Source organism: Corythoichthys intestinalis, chromosome 16 (genome assembly GCF_030265065.1).
Source record: "Corythoichthys intestinalis isolate RoL2023-P3 chromosome 16, ASM3026506v1, whole genome shotgun sequence".
Lineage (NCBI taxonomy): Eukaryota > Metazoa > Chordata > Actinopteri > Syngnathiformes > Syngnathidae > Corythoichthys > Corythoichthys intestinalis.
This window is the reverse complement of record NC_080410.1, coordinates 2,754,253-2,769,544: the sequence shown is the minus strand read 5'-3', so window position 1 is coordinate 2,769,544 and position 15,292 is coordinate 2,754,253. Positions and strand designations below refer to the sequence as shown.

The 15,292-nt window shown below is 37.7% G+C and overlaps 1 protein-coding gene across 4 annotated transcripts in view; it reads left to right on the top strand.

The window, feature by feature from the left end:
• The window catches only part of LOC130931839 (MAGUK p55 subfamily member 2-like), a 44,576-nt gene extending 31,481 nt beyond the window's left edge, over positions 1-13,095 (top strand). For 3 of the 4 annotated variants that reach the window (XM_057860960.1, XM_057860959.1, XM_057860961.1), the window contains 2 exons: positions 1,697-1,825; positions 11,962-13,095. In XM_057860960.1, the coding sequence (XP_057716943.1) occupies positions 1,697-1,825; positions 11,962-12,138 (306 nt within the window). In that variant the 3' untranslated portion in view covers positions 12,139-13,095. The remainder of the gene's footprint in view (positions 1-1,696; positions 1,826-11,961) is intronic. The other variant, XM_057860962.1, reaches the window with a different exon arrangement.
• The last annotated feature ends 2,197 nt before the right edge of the window (positions 13,096-15,292 follow it).

Below are 15,292 nucleotides of genomic sequence, written 5' to 3'. Positions count from 1 at the left end.
CAATTCTAATCAAAGGTGATTGGTTAAAAAAAAAAAAAAAAGACAATGTGTAGGAATCAGTGCTTCATGGGAAAAAAAGGAAGCATTTGGCAACCGTTTGCATGTCTGAGGTCTAAAGTATTTAATACACATCTGGATAAAATATATTCTGATGTCTATGTCCATTTATCTGTCTGTCAGTCAAAGAGGTCAACCGATATAGGATTTTAAAATACCGATGCCAACACCAATATTTAAAAAAAAAAATTCAGCCGATTTTTTTTTTTTCTCAAAGCAATTGGGGCTACATGTGGGAACGGAGCTAGCTACGGTAATTAGCTAGCTATGATGGGAAAATGACCGCACTGTCATGGTGTTCAATAAATTAATTTAGACAAGGCTCCTTTGTGTAATATCTAGTGAAGAATTACGTTTGCCTGAACTAAGTTCTACTTAGCTAACATCCAGGCTAAGTAGATCTTCGCTTGTATGCCAATCACAGCAAATGCACTGTTTCTTACAATTTTGGCAACTTTGTCACATTGTGTCAGGCAAACCACTTTGATGACAAACCCGGTTCATTCTACCGTAAGACATCATTGCTGATAAAGGCTCTGAAGAAAAGGCAACTGGCTTACCTTTATATATGGCTATCCTTAAATGGGGCATTTCCAGTGGAATTCGTTTCAGGTGATACGCTGTCATCCCGGTCAACCACGAACACAACTATTTTATGACCATAACTCCCGTTCAGCCATAATTCAATTACTTTTCAATCATATTTCCTGTTTATTTTCAAAAATTTCAATGTCAACCATACTGATGATTTTGATGAAAAATCAACATTTATTCAATCTCGATCTGCTATCTGGGAAGGTATTTGGTGAAAAGAATACACCAGTAATGAGTAACATTGAGAGTAACTGCTTATGATTTTTGAGGTTTTTTTTTTTAACGACATTTTTAAAAAAAAATCTATACGAACTATTATATACATTGAAGAAGAAGCAGACTATAACCTATTACATAACCACATTAAGCCAAAGAAATGAAAAAAATATATACATATCAATTCCGGTGAGGAAAAATATAACGACTATGTAGCCCAAGTAGTGGAGTAAGAGTAGTGTTTCTTTTTCACAAATTTACTCAAGTAAAAGTAAAACGTACTGTATTGCTTAGTAAAACTACACTTAGGAGTACATTTTCCACAAGAAGTTACTCATGTAGATGGCTTTCGTGTATTGTTGTGTTGAATTGTTGCTATGTCTCATTGGTGAAACTGGTAGAGCAACTGTAGCTATTTCTGGCAAAATGAGGTAAAATCTAAGTAGAACGACGAGGGAAAATGTAAGGACTCTAGTGTAGCCCAAATTAGGGGAGTAAGAGTAGTGTTTTGTTCTTATCACAAATCTGCTCAAGTAAAAGTAAAAAGTATGGCGTGTTAAAACTACTCTGAGAAGTTAATTTCTTCTTTTTGTTACTGAGTAAATGGAACGCATTACTACTTATCCCTGCTTTTCTCCATAAGGACTCACTGTGGCATCAATAGAAACATTGAATTCCTTTGCAAATACAGTACATAGACACACAACACAAAAACATTTATTTAAAGTCTTTGTAAAATCTTGGCTTGAAATTCCCAGTTAAGGGAATTAGGCAAAATGGATTTTCTTTATGTGTAATTATGCATTGTTAATACGTGTTTCTCTTGTAGTCCCTCAAAGTGCTGAGAACATCAGAGTTTTTGCCGTATGTGGTGTTCCTTCAATCGCCAGACTTTGAGGCTCTCAAGGCAATGAATAACTCTGCTGTAGAGGCAGGGGTTTCTACAAAGGTACTTTCGGTAAGAATATTTTCTGTGCATTTATAGACATTGATTAGTCTTAATCTATAATCAAATAGGTTGGAAGGTGGGTGCTAAGGGTGGGAACCTCTAGGTAGCTCACGATGCGATATAATTTTCGATAAAAGCCTCACATTAACGATGATCTTATGATATGGCCAAAACAACAACCATAGATACATGGGCCAGAAAATAATTCTAGGATATTCTCTGAAACGACTAATAAACAGAAAAACAAGCTATTTTCATCCCTCTGCTGTGAATTGGAATGGGTCCATCACTAGTCGACGTCTAATCCGTTTGAAGTAGGAGGGAGATATTGGAGATCAGGAGGCCATTGAAAAAGACCTCTAGACGACATTATAAAAATTCTGGTCCAACATCCAATCAGTGCTTGAACATTTGAGTCATATGAAACTTTATAAAATATCATATATATATATATATATATATATATATATATATATATATATATATATATATATATATATATATATATGATATATTAAGAGTGTGACAATATCTCGATACAGCGATATATCGCCATATTTTGCAACCTGATCGGTTATTGATATGCTCCCGCCAAGTATCGATACTTTTATTTAACATATTGGCCATACAATGGAGTATGGATGCTGTAAACTGCTCAATGTTTGTTGAGCAATTCGTTGGCGGTCCACTAGGGGCGCTCGGGAGTGTCGGTGAAGGTAAGGTGCGCTCAAGTCGTCTAGAGAAGAAGAGAGGAAGCTCCAAGTGGGCTGAAAAAATAAAAAAGCTCCGTGAGAACGGTGGAGGAAAAAATGAGAAAAATATTGCTACAAATCACACATGGGGACACACTTTAGATTTTACGCCAACAAGAAAGGAAGTAAGGTGAAGAAGGACTTTGCTGTATGCAAGAATTGTCTAACAAAAATAAGGTTCACTGGGAGCTGGTGACGAAGTGCACACCGGATTTCTTCACTGTTTCGCATTCATCACTTGAGGTAAGAAAGTTTTGCAATGTAATTGATTTTTAATTTACATGTATTATTTTGATGACATTTGGTTTTGAATGATATAAAATCAACCAGGACCCTAAACTGGATGAAAATGAATATCGAACAAGCCCACATGAATTTACCGATTTATTTGATATTATTTGAGAACCACTTTCCATCGAGTTTACTACACAAACTGTTATTACTGTCATTTTGATACAATAAGCTATAAAAATGGTTTGAATAGGTTCCAAGATATATAAAGTGATGTGCATGATAATTAATGTTGCCTACATATTAAAAATAGGTAATTATTGCATTTTAAATTTCTATACATTCAATTCATATTTTTTTTTAATTCAATACTTCCAACACACACAAAAAATCAGGATTTCAACTCAAAAGCTATGAAGTAGCTAATATTTTTTGTTTTATTTTGGTGTTTTTAAGGTGAGGAAGACTGTGACTGAGCAAGTCTGACATCTTAAATGCTGAAGCAGATAGTGGAAGTGCTCAAACCAAGCAACAAAGGTCATATACGAAGAAAAGACCCACCAATTTTATCATTGCCCCACTCCAAGCTCAACTGCTGACACCTACAGCACTTTTTTTTTTTTTTAAGATTTAAAACTTTAAAAAATTAAGGGTGCCATTCATCATGATCTCTCCAGGCGATATCAGTGGTTGTGGTTTGTTTCCTCTATATGTGCAGGTGCACAATTTGCAGTAGATTTAGATTTTACAGCAAGGTTGCACAGAAAAGGTGTCACTGTTTAATAAATGACTTAAACAGTATTTTTTTCTATTTTGAAATATTTTTTTTTCCGTTTCAACAGTTGTATCGTAGAATGTCATGTATCCAATTTCTGACCAATATATCGATAATCGCTGTATCGTGATATCGTGAGATAATCGTTATCGCGAGCCTTGTATCGCGAATCGTATCGTATCGTGAAGTGCCCTGAGGTTCCCCCTCCTAATATATATATATACATATATATACATGTATATATATATATATATATATATACTGTATATATATATATACTGTATATATATATATATATATATATATATATATATATATATATATAATAGGGCTGCAACTAACGATTATTTTTATAATCGATAAATCAGATAATTAAATGATTAATTGATTCATCAGATAAATGTCTTTTTTCTCAGTTACCTTTACAATTGAACTTGAAGTTGTTTTAGGCAAGGCAAGGCAAATTTATTTATATAGCACAATTCAACACAAGGCAGTTCAATCATAAAAATCACATTTAAATCAACACAACGTAAAAACCAGGACAAAAGGTCGCATTTAATCACAGAATGAAAAATAAATAAATGAAAATAAAACAAAAATAAAAATAAAACAAAAACTACTACTACTAATAATAATTGAAATCAGCAATGGAGATAAGCACAAGAGGAATAGAAAGCAGGTAGATTGAAATATATAGACAGTTATGGATATGCAGTGCTAAACAAAAGCGTTTTTAGCCCTGATTTAAAAGAGCTAACAGTTTGAGCATACTTCAGACGCTCGGGTAACTTGTTCCAGAGGTGAGGAGCATAATAACTAAATGCTGCCTCACACTGCTTGGTTCTTGTTCTTGGAACATGCAGAAGACCGGTTCCAGACGACCTTAGGGGTCTAGATGTCTCATAGGAATCTAACAAGTCAAGCATGTATTTTGGTCCAAGGCCATTAAGTGTTTTGTAGACGAGCAGTAGTATTTTATAGTCTATCCTTTGACTCACTGGAAGCCAGTGTAGCGATTTCAAAACAGGTGTAATGTGGTCCAGCTTCCTTGTATTTGTGAGGACTCTGGCTGCAGCATTCTGTACTAGCTGCAGCTTCCTGACTGATTTTTTATCGAGACCTGTAAATATACCGTTGCAATAGTCCAATCTGCTGAAAATGAATGCATGCATAAGTTTTTCCATGTCTTGTTGAGTCAGAAGCCCCTTAATTCTGGTTATATTTTTTAGGTGGTAATAAGCGGATTTAGTGACGGACTTTAGATGGCTATCAAATTTTAGGTCTGAGGCAATAATTACGCCAAGGTTTCTGACTTGATTTGTAGCTGTAAGTGACATTGTGCTAAGTTGGCTGCTTATCTTTGACCTTTCCTTTTTTGGCCCAAAAATGATCACCTCTGTCTTCTCCACATTTAACTGGAGAAAATTCTGGCACATCCTAACGGCTAACGGAAGCATATAGATGTTAAATAAGAGTGGTCCAAGAATTGACCCTTGAGGGACTCCACATTTGAATTTGGTTCGTTCTGACTGATAGTTTCCGATTGACACAAAGAAATCCCTATCTTGTAAATAGGATGTGTTTTAAGCAGGTTATAAGTAACAATGAAGACAAAATGGATTGTTTCCTTGAAAAATAATATTTTATGACAGTTTCCTGCCTTAATTTTACTATTTTAAGTACATACAACTTGTGAAAGTTTTTTATAAAAGGTTCTGAGTATCAAACATATATTTTCTCAATAAACAAATCAAACCATAGTCCTGTTTATTCAAATAAAAGTGCTGCTGATTGACATTTATTTTCTTTAAACAAACTAAACAATCGAATAAGGAGGAGGCATGACTGAGACTGAAATGAATCAGTTTTCTTTATCAAACAGTTGTTCATAAATACAATCCAAATTCAGAGCACACTCTCGTAAGACAATTTACAGTTTGAAAGGGAGTTTGTGTTGAATGGAGACTGTTATATGAATGGGTTTTTTGTGTGTGTGGTTTCTTCATAAAAAGAAATTAGACAAAATTAATACCTCGTAAAAAAAATAAAAAATAAATCATAACATTGGTATGAAATTTGGTTGTTTGGTCTTTTTTATATGTTTAAAATACTGTACGGACACACACAAGAAATGTTTACTATCATATAGTTTTCACTCTTAGTCGAACCGTATCGTTCTTAAACTATCGAATCGTATCGAATCGCTCGGCCTTAAAAATGTATCATTTTTTAATCGAATCGTAACCTCTGTATCTAGATACATATCGAATCGGCTTCATGCCAGAGATTCCCAACCTTAGTTAAAAGGCTCACTCTATCAAGTCAGCAACGCGATGCGTTCAGGTACACCACGCAAACACATTTGCCACATTAGAACCAGGTTTGTTACATTATTACTGGTATTATTATTATTATTATTATTATTGCTATTGTTATATTATTATTCCGATTTATTATTTATTATTATATATTACTTATTCATAATTTATTCGTTTTGCTCTTTGTAATTGATAGTTGCAATAGTAACATCAGTATTTATTGAGAATTTAGTGTAGGTTTTCGGGCTGTGAAACGAGTTAGTGGAATTATAATGTATTCTTATGGAAAAATCCTGCTCAACATACGACCATTTCGACTTACAAACAAGGTCCTGGAACGAATTAACTTCGTATGTAGAGGTACCACTGTATGCTTCTCCAAAACAATACAAACAGACACTTCAGACATAATTTGCGTAATCGTTAACTAGCTCAGCACTTCGTGCTAAGTTGTAACGTCTCATCAACAAAGAATACAAACAATACAATTGGCTTCATTTACTCATCTCTGATGAGTCTCAATTCTGCTCTCACTGCTTGAGCTGTACAGACGCACATTCTGAGCTCCTGAAGGGCACGCTCCTATCTTGACTGATAAGCGCTCAGGCCTCAGACCAGCCTGAAAAATACGTCTCAAGTATGGCTCGGAAGGCCCTGAAACCTGAGGATCTGGATGAAGTAAAATCCTCCATCCAGAAAATAGAGGCCTCTTTAGCCTCTCTGACCAGCCTGGAGGCGTCTCTGAACGTGATTCAAAGCCAGAATCGGCAAGTCATGAAAGAATTACAGCTGATGCGCGCTGAAAACGAGAAGCTCAAACAAGTGATTGAGGAAAAGGAGGCACGCATCAAAAGGTTGGAAATTCTGGCTGATGATCTTGACCAAGGAAGACGCGCAAGTGATCTCATCATCTCTGGATAACAACTGACACCCAGATCATATGCCGAGGCCGCTGGCCCACCTGTGGCTCAGCAGGCAATTGACAAGCTACAAGAATATGGAATAAAAGTGGACCCTAAGGACATCCGTCACTGCTTTCTGCTCCCAGCTGGGGGGAGAGGACCGGCGACGGTGGTCGTGAAGTTGGCGGACCACAAGAGCAAGGTTGCCCTGCTTGACCAGCGCCACCGCCTGAAAGGAACGAAGATTTTTCTGAATGACAACCAAACTCGCCGAAATGCTCAAATAGCGAAAAAAGCACGTAAGCTCAAAAAAGAGGGGAAAATTACCAGCACCTGGGTCTCTGATTGCAAAATCCTTGTCAAGTCGCAAGACATGAAGATAAGAGTCGTGAGAAGCTTTGAAGAGCTGACCTCATTCGAAAATTAATGATGACACCTATCACCACCTTTCTGGATGACCAGATTGATGAGTTCCATGATGACCCAATTGATAATCTTGATCCTGACTTCAACTTTTACAATAACATGTCGAACAACTGTAAGTTCTACACAACTGAACAGTACAACAATTCTATGGATGCGGACGGTAAGCTAAAACTAATCCACTTCAACGCCAGGAGTCTATACAAAAATTTTGAAAACATTGACGAATATCTACAGAGCTTCAATAACAAGTTTGATGTTATCGCCGTCTCTGAAACCTAGCTCAATGTCAACAAAGGAGCTGACTTTAAATTGCACGGATACAACATTGCCCAAATGAATCGGACATCTAAGGGAGGAGGGGGTGTTGCCATATTTATAAAAAATGTGCTTAAGTTTGAAATCCTACATGACATGTCAACCAGGATTGAAGATCTAATGGAATGTATCACAATCAAGTTAAGTATTCCAAACTGCAAAAGCATTATTATTTGCTGTGTCTATCGTGCACCTGACTCAAACGTCCAGCTTTTTACTCAGCATATGGAAAAGATACTGTTTAAAACGAATAATAAACATGTTTTTTTGCTGTGGGGACACTAATCTGGATATTTTGAACCCCCCCAAAAAATCCGCATATAGATGACTTTGTTGCCTCCATGTATTCTCAAGGCCTACGGCCTCTGATTACGCAACCAACACGAATAACGACACACAGTGCGACACTCATTGATAATATATTTACAAACATTCTAAATCAGTCTCATAGTGGCTTGCTAATCTGTGATATCACTGACCATCTGCCTATCTTTACAAACTACACTCTACGCAACTACTGTGTAAACCCGACAAAGGCAGTGTACAAAAGAATAAGAACTGATCAAAACATTGAAAGCATGAAAAGAGAACTCTCAAGTCAAGACTGGAATGATGTTTACAATGCAACTAATGTGAATGCTGCTTATGGGTGCTTTATGAATACAATTCAACACATCTACGATAAGCACTGCCCAATTAAGTTGATTCCCACAAAGCAAAGAATGCAAAACAAACCTTGGATGACCAAAACGCTTATCAACGCTTGCAAAAAGAAAGCAACTCTGTATAAGGAGTTCATCTCCAAAAGGACAGGCCCCGCTGAGGAAAAATTTAAGAAATTTAGAAATAAACTTAACTCCATTCTGCGAGCTTGTAAAAAACAATACTATTGTAAATTACTGGAAGACAACAAAACCTACACGTGTAGACTGTGGAAAATACTAAACGGGATGATAAAAAAAAATAGGGAGTCGGGGAAATCTTACCCGGAATTCTTTTATGGAGATAACAGTGAGCTGAGGAACAAAAAAGAGATTGCAAATAAATTTAATGAATTCTTTGTGACGGTTGGGCCTACACTGGCTGAAAACATTCCCTCTATAACTACTCATATGCGCCCTGACCCTATACTAAAATCCATGTTTTTGGAGCCAATTCAGGTCGCCGAGGTTAAGAGTCTAATTATGCAGTGCGCCAACAAAGATTCCACTGACCTACACGAAATTGACATGAAGCTCATTAAAAACATTCATAATGAAATACTACTCCCCAAAACTCACATTTTCAATACATCTTTTGAGACAGGAATCTTCCCTGATGAAATGAAAATTGCTAAAGTTATCCCAATCTTCAAAGGCGGGAACCCACATGAGTTCAACAACTAAAGACCTATCTCTATCCTGCCTCAACTATCAAAAATTCTTGGAAAACTCTTCAACAGCATCCATCCATCCATCCATTATCTTCCGCTTAGTCCGGGGTCGGATCGCGGGGGCAGCAGCTTTAGCAGGGAAGCCCAGACTTCCCTCTCCCCAGCCACTTCAGCCAGCTCCTCCGGCGGGATTCCAAGGCGTTCCCAGGCCAGCCGAGCGACATAGTCTCTCCAGCGTGTCCTGGGTCGACCCCGGGGCCTCCTCCTCTTCAACAGCAGACTGGATAAATACATAACAAAACATAATTTATTACATGATAGCCAATACGGGTTTAGAAAGAACCACTCCACTGTACAGGCCCTAGCAGAGTCTGTAGGACTCATCACAGATGCTGTTGACCAAAAAGAATACTCAGTGGGCATTTTCCTGGACCTAAAAAAAGCCTTTGATACTGTTAACCACAATATCCTACTGGACAAACTAGAGAGACTTGGAATAAGAGGCATCGTTCTAAACTGGGTAAGTAGCTACCTGGACAATCGATCGCAATATGTGACATATGATGGGTGCAGATCAACTACACGTCAAATCACATGCGGCGTACCCCAAGGCTCTGTCCTGGGACCGAAGCTATTCATCCTATACATAAATGACTTATATAAAGCATCTAAGCTATTTAAAATGGTACTTTTTGCGGACGACACCAACATCTTTTGTTCTGGAAAGGACTTAAACAGTCTACCTATACAAATAAACGCAGAACTAGCAAAATTGCAAGAATGGTTTGATGCAAATAAGTTATCCCTAAATCTCGAAAAAACCAAATACATGCTATTTGGCAGAAAAGGCCGGAACGAGAACCTAAACATACAAATAAACAATGTTGCGATACAAAGAGTACAACAGCACAAAGTCTTAGGTATTGTTCTAGATCACCGTCTAACTTGGAAGCCTCATGTGGAGCAGTTGCGCAACAAGCTCGCTAGGAGCATCTCCATTCTCTTTAGAGCTCAAAATATGCTAGATGCGAGGGCTCTCCAAACCCTTTACTGCGCGCTCGTTCTGCCGCACCTCAGCTACTGCTTGGAGATCTGGGGACACACATATGCAACACATCTTTGTCCACTCTTTATCCTTAAAAAAAGCCATTAGAATAATTCATAAAGCACCTTTCAGAGCACAAACAAATGAACTTTTCATCAAGTCCAAGCTATTAAAATTTCATGACTTGGTTAACTTCAAAACTGCTCAAATGATGTACAAGGCCCACGCAAACAGTCTCCCGACTAACCTACAAGCATTGTTCCAACTAAGGGAAACCTCTTACGACTTGAGAGGAAACAGATTGTTTTCCTATCAGGCTACTAGGACAACATTGAAATCGTTCTCGATTACAAACACTGGGGCTCGCCTATGGAATACATGTGGTGCAGCGCTTACGAATATAAATTCATTGAGTTACTTCAAAAAAATGTACAAAGAAAACATAATAAAACATTACATTGACCAAAATCAGTCATAACTGCACAGCGCACAAACATCACAGATGTGTTGTTCTCACAGCAAAGGATGACAAAATGTCAGGGTCAGAGAATAAGACATAACAATGCTCTAAAGATATGCCCTCCAGCAAAAATCACGTTACTGAACTGCCACTGCAACGAGAGTGCCGGGTCAGACCTGCTGTTAAATGGAGCTTGTGGACTGGGCACTCAGCTCTCTGGACAAAATATTTTCTACGATGAGACCTACACCAAGCCAACGGCCATGTCCGGCCAACACCTTCACGTCTGGTTATGTGGAGGATGCCTGGGGAAAATGGAGACCATTATGCTTAACGTCTCTCCAGATTGAGGACGTCGAGGACCTCTTTATCTTCGGTTCCCTAATGGTGCTCGCCTTCCTGTTGCTTCTTGGTGCCCTCTGGGTTCACCGATTCTCGATGAGAATGAAGAGTCAACTCAACGAGGCAATGGAGGTTGCTCGTAACAACGGCGACAAATTGTCACAGGTGACGAAGGAACAAGCAGCGTTAAGTGATGCCACCGCTCAAACGGTCCCAAAAATCATCACGGAGCTCCGGGATAACGAAAGGCTCGCTCGAGGAAACCGGGCAAGGGAGGATGATGACTAATCTTCTGAAGCGGATACAGCAGACGCGAGCCTCCATGACTCCCCCGGCCTTCCCTCCCTACACCTACTTGGACATCAACTGATACAATGAACCCACTCAAATTGACAATATGTGAAATTCCATGGCAATCAATGACTTTTGAACGATATGTGAAGAAAAAGAAAAAAACGAAGGAAAAAAAAAAAAAGAAGATTTTAACTGGACCTTAACACAAATATGCTGTCTGTGCATCCCTGGCTGTTGGGGGACGGGTATCGATAAGCATTTGCTTTTCCCGTCTTTCCTTTGTCTGTCATCGTCTTTCTTTCGGGCAAAATTCCACACTCTGAATCTGTCATTGATTTTGATGATGATGACAATGACAATAAATTCATTCATTCATGGAGGCACACTGGATCTAACAACACAAAAGACAATCTAATTCTCAACACTTACTAAAGTTAGTCATTCAGCAACCCAACCTGAGTGTAGCAGTGAACGCTCTCTCTCTTGCTCTAATCACTGGTATGCGCGCAGCCTCACATTACACACAAACAAAGACCTAAATGAGACTGCTCATAGCTGCCAGCTAAAATCGATTTTAAAATTCGTTGGCAACTAATTAATTAATCAATCCATTTTAATCGATTAGTTGTTGCAGGCTTAATATGATATAAATATAAAATAATAAAAACAGCTAATAAATAAAACACATAATGCCAGGTCTAACAGATTGCACAATCTCATTTCCCTGAGCAAAATCTAGGCCTAATATTACAACTGCTCTGTTCTAGCATTTTAGAGGTGTTGTTCATGCCCTACTTATTTTTGCTTCAAATATTTCTAAAAAGGTGGAATAATGGAAAAATGGACATTAAGACATACAAAGGCCAACTAAATGGCGAGATACATTTTAATTATGTTTTCTCAATGACAGGATGAAGATTTGCAGAGAACATGTGAAGAGAGCGATAAGATCGAGGCGGCTTACGGTCATTACTTTGACTTAACCATCTTAAACAACAACCTGGAGGAGACCTACTGCGAAGTCAAGGCTGCGCTGGAAACAGTGTCTAAAACCCACCAATGGGTTCCCGTCACCTGGGTTTTCTAGAACAGAACGCAAGTTCTGGCGAAGAAGGACACTGAAAAAACTGTTGCTTTCAAGTGTTTCATCACCTTAGTCAATAGTGATTTTGTATACAATCATTTTTTTGTATACCAATTCATTCTTCACAAAATTTTGCCAAACTGCAGTTGCCTATGTGTGTGTGTGTTTTTTTTTATATTATTATTAAAAAAAAAAAAAAGAAAAGAAAAAACATCTTGTGAACAGTAATGTTGCTGCTTTATTTATTTATTTTTCTTTTCTTTTTACAATTTTGATATTAAGATATTCAGCTCCTGGTGTTGAAGGGAACTTCCAACCATTCTATTTTTCACTAATAAATTCATTTTACGTATTGTTTTGTTCCAGACTCACAATGTTTATTGTCCAGTTACACCAGCCATTACACTGTACGATTTCATTCTTCCGCTTATCCTCACAAGTGTCGAGGGGGGACTGGAGTAGGCTCTTTACATATGTATACATATACACACTAGTCCTTCTCAAAAAGTTAGCATATTGTGATAAAGTTCATTATTTTCTGCAATGTACTGATAAACATTAGACTTTCATATATTTAAGATTCACTACACACAACTGAAGTAGTTCAAGCCTTTTATTGTTTTAATATTGATGATTTTGGCAAAAAAAAAAAAAAAAAAAAAAGTCAAGAAAAAACAAAAATCCCTATCTCAAAAAATTAGCATATCATGAAAAGGTACTCTAAAGAAGCTACTAACCTAATCATCTGAATCCACAAATTAACTCAAAACCCCTGTGAAAGATTCCTGAGGCTCCTAAAAACTCCCAGTCTGGTTCATTACTCAAAACCGCAATCATGGGCAGGACCTAACTGCTGTCCAGAAGGGCATCATTGACGCCCTCAAGCAAGAGGCTAAGACACAGAAAGAAATTTCTGAGAGAATAGGCTGTTCCCAGAGTGCTGTATCAAGGCACCTCAGTGGGAAGGAAAAAGTGTGGCAGGAAACGCTGCACAACCAGATGAGGTGACCGCAACCTGAGAAAGATTGTGGAGAAGGGCCGATTCCAGACCTTGGGGGACCTGCAGAAACAGTGGAAGTAGAAACATCCATAGCCACCGTGCACAGGCATGTGCTGGAGCCACTTTTGAACCTGAAACAGCGGCAGAAGCGTCCGACCTGGGCTACAGAGAAGCAGCACTGGACTGTTGCTCAGTGGTCCAAAGTACTTTTTTCAGATGAAAGCAAATTTTGCATGTCATTTGGAAATCAAGGTGCCAGAGTTTGGAGGAAGACTGGGGAGAAGGAAATGCCAAAATGCCTGAAGTCCAGTGTCAAGTACCCACAGTCAGTGATGGTCTGGGGTGCCATGTTAGCTGCTGGTGTTGGTCGACTGTGTTTTATCAAGGGCAGGGTCAATGCAGCTAGCTTCCATCTGCTGAAAAGCTTTATGGAGATGAAGATATCATTTTTCATCACGACCTGGCACCTGCTCACAGTGCCAAAACCACTGGTAAATGGTTTACTGACCATGGCATTATCGTGCTCACTTGGCCCGCCAACTCTCCTGACCTGAACCCCATAGAGAATCTGTGGGATATTGTGAAGAGGAAGTTGAGGGACACCAGACCCAACACTGTGGATAGATTAAGGCCGCTATCGAAGCATCCTGGGCCTCCATAACACCTCAGCAGTGCCGCAGGCCGATTGCAGTCATTTCTGCAAAAGGATTTCAGACCAAGTATTGAGTGCATAGCTGATATAATTAATTGAAGGTTGACTTTTTTTTTTTTTTTGATTAAAGACTTTTTTTTTTTTAAATTAAAAAAGTTTTTGTATTGGTCGGATGAAATATGCTAATTTTTTGAGATAGGGATTGAGATAATGTTTGTTTTCTTGACTTTTTTGCCAAAATCATCAATATTAAAACAATAAAAGGCTTGAACTACTTCATTTGTGTGTAATGAATCTAAAATATATGAATGTAATGTTTATCAGTACATTACAGAATATAATGAACTTTATCACAATATGCTAATTTTTTGAGAAGGACTAGTACACGGCGGAAAACACAGACAAGGCTGAAAATGCAGTTTCTGCTCTTGCACCCCTCTTTAAAATAAACTGCTGTATTTTAAGCCAAAAGAACTGCTGTGTTTGATAGAACAATATGTCTATATGCCGCCATAGCAGATTCATGGCGCATGAAGTCCCCAAACTATTTTTTATTTGTCCGTTTTACCCTGGAACCCCCCCATTTACAGACGTCGCGCAACCGCTTTTGTTTCAACCTAGCAATAAAATGAAGGTAAGTCATTGTATTTATTCATGAAATGTCTGTCATTTTTAGCTTAGAATCATTAATTGATATCTAATATTTAGTTAAAAAAAAAAAAACTATTTAAAAAATGATTTACTCGCATATTTTAAACTTTTAAACAAATTAAGTCACAATGAAAAACGGATATTTTTTTTTTGTACCGTCGCAATTTCCCCAATATTTCATTTGATAAATAATCCAAACAAAGAAAAATTGAAAAAAAAAAAAAAAAAAAAAAAAAAAACGATTAAAAGGCTAAATACATGAAAAAAAAAAAATCTTGACCACTCCTCTATGTCTGCGATTTCTGCATCGCAACCCTTGTTCACCATGTTTCACCCATAAAATCCACCAAAAATCCGGCTTCGGCCATTCACACCTGTGTCTTGACACTCGATGATACATGCTACATTTATCATAGTTTTTGGATCGAAACAAGGTAAGTATGCAATAATATCTCATTAAAATCATGGCGACTTTAATTATGGTCTTGCGTGCTCTCACCTTCAGTTAGGGTTTTGGTGTTTAAAAAAAAAAAAAAAATTAAATGCCCTCCTGTTCAAAATTTTTCTTCCCGACAGAAAATTGAGATTTTAAGCTTTCCACTGATGGATCACACATGCATATAGGACAATTTTGAAATTTGGCCAAATTGGGGGTCTCAGAGCGGAACTTCAAGTCACCTGAGTGTTTTCTGCCATATACAGTATATATAGGGTGCTAGTTTGTTCCCCAATATACATTAAGCATTCACAAAAGTTGGACAAATACGCATTAAACTTATTTTTTATGTGTATTGTCAATTGCCGTCTATTATAAATTCAAGGGGACAAGCTCCTAAATTGTATATTTTAAAAAT